Source organism: Tasmannia lanceolata, unplaced genomic scaffold (genome assembly GCF_043159265.1).
Source record: "Tasmannia lanceolata isolate RefF3 unplaced genomic scaffold, GAP_Taslan_0.1 ptg000023l, whole genome shotgun sequence".
NCBI classification, from domain to species: Eukaryota; Viridiplantae; Streptophyta; class Magnoliopsida; order Canellales; family Winteraceae; genus Tasmannia; species Tasmannia lanceolata.
Window position 1 is genome coordinate 27,043,731 of NW_027518700.1, and position 5,143 is coordinate 27,048,873.

The 5,143-nt window shown below is 40.1% G+C and overlaps 1 protein-coding gene across 1 annotated transcript; it reads left to right on the plus strand.

The window, feature by feature from the left end:
• The first annotated feature begins 4,464 nt into the window (after nucleotides 1-4,464).
• LOC143855977 (uncharacterized) lies at nucleotides 4,465-4,882 on the plus strand. Its single transcript, XM_077366019.1, has 2 exons — nucleotides 4,465-4,782; nucleotides 4,865-4,882. Exons 1-2 carry the CDS (start codon nucleotides 4,465-4,467, stop codon nucleotides 4,880-4,882), a joined length of 336 nt encoding a protein of 111 aa, XP_077222134.1.
• The last annotated feature ends 261 nt before the right edge of the window (nucleotides 4,883-5,143 follow it).

Genomic DNA, 5,143 nt, shown 5'->3' on the forward strand with positions numbered 1-5,143 from the left:
TTATGATATTGAAAAGGTTAAAGGACAAAAAGAGAAAACTTCTGGATATCAAAGCTGTGCCAAATCCATTGCCCCCATACTGGAGACTAGATCAATATTGTGAATATCACAGAAATTCAGGTCATTTGATTGAAAACTGTCTAGCCTTGAAGCATGCGGTCCAGAATATGATTGATAAAAAAGAACTTGCTGTCGAAGGGCCGAATAATACTCAGAATCTTCTTCCAAACCATCGAGCTACTCCCCCTCCTGCTACTAATACCATCTTTGTAGATGAGCCCATCCTTGATCCCTCTACTCTCATTTGCGCTATCACGTCAGATAAAACATATATTTTGAAGTTTGACGATGAAGAACTCAAAGATGAGAAAATGAAATAGCCATATGTGTTGTCTTTTAGCGACATCGAAATTACCGAGTCCTCTTCATCTCGGTCTTATGTGCTTCAAAGTAATAACATGGAAAAAGAAAAGAAAGCTTCGTATGTTTTAAGGATGGAAGACTTTGAAGAGGAAAAGGCCAGTGGAACTTCTTATGTTTTAAGAATGGAGGAAGACAAATTGTTGTTGTTAGATGATCAGTGTGACGAGATGCGTCACATGACCAGGGGAGGGCGAATCTTTAAACCTCCTGAGCTGAGTGTTGAAAATCCAGCAGAAGTTGCAAGGGCCAGTGAGAATCAGAGGCAGAACAGACTTGTAATAGAAGAAGAAGACAATCTTTTGAAGCAGTTAAAGAAGACCTAAGCCAACATCTCCATTTGGGGTCTCTTGATGTCATCCTCCAAACATCGGAAGGTTATGCTAAAAGAACTGAACGCAACTCAGGTGTCTGTTAACTTAACTCCTTATGAGCTTGAATCTAGTCGCTATGACCAGGACAACGAAAACTTTATCGTTTACAGATGATGATTTGCCACCAGAAGGGAGAGACCATATGAAACCCCTCAAAATAATTGTTATTTGCAACAAAAAGAAAGTACTCGAAGTACTTGTTGATAATGGGTTTGCACAAAAACGTATGCCCACTAAGCACATCAACTACCCTAGGTTTTGGACCCAAGAGCCCCATTCCTTCAGATCAAGGTATTTTGGCCTATGATGGGACTAGGCGTGATGTGATAGGGTCCTTAGTAACTGAAGTGCAAATACGTGGAGAGGAATTCAATATTGAGTTCTAAGTTTTGGATATTAAGGCCTCCTTTCTGCTGTTGATTGGTCGCCCTTGGTTACATAAGGTTGGGGCTGTCCCATCCACATCACATCAGAAATTGAAGTTCATCTCGAAAAACAAGGTGATGACTGTTAAAGGAGACCCTAACCTAGAAGTGGGACAAATCTCTCAGGAACTCTTTGTTGATAACTTCAGGGATGTTAGTCTGACCGGATTTTCCTTGGAGGTGACGGCTATAACTCTAGAAGAAGCAGTGAATGAAGAAATCTTTTTCTTAAGCAGTACCAATTCAAACGTAGTCAGGATGATATGTCTACAAGGTTACATCCCGGGTGCAGGACTTGGCAAGAACCATCAAGGTTTAACCGAATGGCTGTTTGTTCACACCTTTAATAGTTTGTTTGGGCTTGGGTACAAGCCAACCAAAATAGAGGTCAAAGAGATGAAAAAATATATGTTGAAATGGGCAGAGTGTCGACGAAGGGGTCTAGATTTACTAATGGCACCGGTTGATTTGACTATGAATGGGAGATTCTACAAAGAAGGATCTGATATCCCATTAGTGGCTTTGTTGAGACATGGAAAGATGAATCGTCCGGACAGCGGCTACCGAGCTTTGAAATTTTCTTTGACTTAGAGCTTGATGATGAGTTGATGAGTCTGCAGGGCACATGAACTGAAACAGAGGCTGAAATAGAATGGGCAGATGTAATGGAGCCTGACGCACTGAACTCACTTTTTCATGAGAGGTCACAGACTGTGGCCATGATTGACAGGAGCCCGTTGGTACTAGATCCAACTCACCTTATTACCCCGGCCAAGGGACCTTTGACTAACTGGACCTCTCAGGTCCTACCTCAGGTTACTTTTCAGTCCTGTCATTTTCCCTCAAAAGAGTCAGTTGTTCATAGGTATGTGTAAGTCTCTGTGTCTGATTCAGAGTCTTTTATTTCTAATGATTCTTTTGATGCAGGTACCGTAGAGGTCAAGTCTATTTCTGAGGTCGATGACGGGTCTACTTCTCCTAGTGAGGTTGAGTTGCAGGCTGTTTCTGTTGATGGATCTGATGTTTCTTCTTTGCATGTGTTTGAGTCAGTTGACACTGATGTCAACTTGTCAATCGAGTCTGTAAATACAAATCGTGAGTCCATTGTGAAGCCTGATGTGGGCTATTCATCATCTGATGTATTTAATTCTACTTTCAATGAAATAAAGGGCTCTTCTTCTGTGGACATTCCTGTTTCTATTTCATCTACTGAATCTGTTTTAAAATCTGATAATGTCAATACTAATAATTAAGACTCCCCCTCTGATGAGGATGCTGACAAAACTCCCCCTGAAATCAAACATTTGATTCAACAGGAGGAGAGTTGCTGAGGAAAACTGCTTGAAGAGGAACCGTGAATATTGGTGATGAATCTTTGATTCGGGAAATAAGGATTGGCAAAATTTTATCTCCTAAGGAACACGAAGAATTGATCGCCTTACTTAAATAGTTCAATGAGGTTTTTGCTTGGTCTTACGATGACATGTCGGGATTGAGTGAGGAGATTGTTCAGCACAGATTACCCTTAATCCCTGACATTAAGCTAAAGAAGCAAAAACTCAAAAAACTCAAAACTGAATGGGAGTTGAAAGTTTCTGCTTCTAGAAGTGAAATTCATCCAAGTGGTCGAATACCCTGAATGGCTTGCTAACTTAATACCGGTGCCCCAGAAGGACGGGAAAGTTCGAATGTGTGTTGATTTTCGGGACCTGGACAAGGCAAGTCCAAAAGACAATTTTACATTACCGAACATTGATCTCGTGGTGGATAATACGACTGAACATGCACTCTTATCCTTTATGGATGGATTTGCCGGGTATAATCAGATTAAGATGGCACCTGAGGACATGATAAAGACAACATTTATTACTCGATGGGGTACATATTGCTACAGAGTAATGCCATTTGGGCTAAAGAATGCTGGTGCTACATATCAGAGAGCCGCAACTACTCTTCTTCATGATATGATTCAAAAAGAAGTTGAAGTCTATGTAGATGACATGATCATTAAGGCAAAGACTAGACCAGAGCATACAGTTGCCTTGAGAAAATTCTTTGAGAGAATTAGGAAATATCAGCTTCGTCTGAATCCAAAAAGTGTGTATTCGGAGTTACATCAGGGAAACTCCTTGGATTTATGGTCAATGGAAGAGGAATTGAGGTGGATCCTCAAAAGATCAAGGCAATCCAAGAAATGGAACTGCCTAAGACAGAAAAGCAGATCAGAGGGTTCCTTGGAAAAGTTCAGTACTTGAGAAGGTTCATATCTCATTTAACTATTACATGTGAACCAATTTTCAAGCTTTTAAAGAAGAATTCCTCGAAGAAATGGAATGAAGAATGTCAGGAAGCTTTTGAAAAAGTTAAACAGTGTTTATCTTTGCCTCCTGTTTTATCTCCCGTAATTCCAGGCGAACCATTGTTGTTGTACTTGTCAATCACAGACACAACAATGGGTTGTATGCTTGCTCAGAAAGATCCGGAATCTAAGCAGGAAAGGCCCATTTATTACATCAGTAAGAAGATGCTAGAATATGAGATAAAGTATTCCATTTTGGAAAAGACTTGTCTAACATTAGTTTGGGCAACCCAGAGGCTTAGACATTATTTACTGTCAAACAAGGTACTTTTACTTTCACGGATGGATCCGTTAAAGTACTTGTTTGAGAAACCCGCCCTTACAGGAAGAACTGCAAGGTCGTTATTGTTATTGTCTGAGTTTGACGTCACTTATGTCACTCAGAAATCAGTTAAGGGGCGGGTCATAGCTGAGCAGTTGGCTAATGCTCCTGTTGAAGAGAATGCTTTTCTAAAGGCAGAATTTCTTGATGAAGAGATTATAGATATAGAAGAAGAGACTCTCAGTACTAAGTGGCTTATGTACTTTGACGTGTAGTAAATAATCATGGACTAGGAGTAGAGCAGTACTTGTATCCCCTCAGAAAGAGTATATTCCTATTTCTATTAAGTTACAGTTTGAGTACACAAATAATACGGCAGAATATGAAGCATGTATTGTTGGTTTAGAAGCAGCATTAGCTCTCTGAGTTCAAGACATAGATGTGTTTGGGGACTCACTCTTGATCATTTGGCAGGTTAATGCGCAATGAAAAACTCGAGAAGATAGATTGATCTCTTATAACACCTATTTGGAATCTCTGGTCAAGAAGTTCAGGAGTATTGCTTTCACTCATTTGTCGAGGACTAGGAATTATTTTGCAGATGCTTTAGCTACTCTTGCTAAAATGTTAGATATTTCTGCTACAATGGAGGTCCAACCCTTAGCTGTTAGATTACAGTGGGCTCCAGCTCATGTGAACACAATTGAGATATCAGCCAAGTGTCCAAATGGTAAGCCATGGTATACGGACATAGAGAACCTCATTTCTGGTAAAGGACATCCTCCTGAAGCTTCAAGTAAAGAGAGGATGACTCTTCAGATATTAGCTACCAATTTCATCATTTGTGGCGAAGAGCTGTACATGCGATCTTTTGACGGGATACAACTCTTATGTGTTGATGAGGATAAAGCTGTAGAGCTTATTGAGCAAACTCATGAGGGAGTCTGTGGCCCTCATATGAATGGGAAAATGTTATCCATAAAGATTTTGAGACTTGATTTTTATTGGCCCATAATGGAAGCAGACTGCTTTGCCTTTGTGAAGAAATACCACAAGTGTTAAGTCTATGAGAATCTCATTCATATTCCTCCTTCGGAATTGCACTCTTTGACTTCGCCATGGTCATTCTCAGTATGGGGGATAGACATCATTGGAAAGATTTATCCAAGATCCTCAAGTGGTCATGAGTATATTTTGGTAGCTATCGACTATTTTACAAAATGGATCGAGGCTGCATCTTATGCTTTCATAACTTCGAACACAGTTGCGAAGTTTATCCGTACAGATATTATTTGCAGATACG

Excerpts from the sequence above, each read along its gene's own strand:
- LOC143855977 (XM_077366019.1), top strand. The coding sequence starts at position 4,465 with ATGTTAGATATTTCTGCTACAATGGAGGTCCAACCCTTAGCTGTTAGA.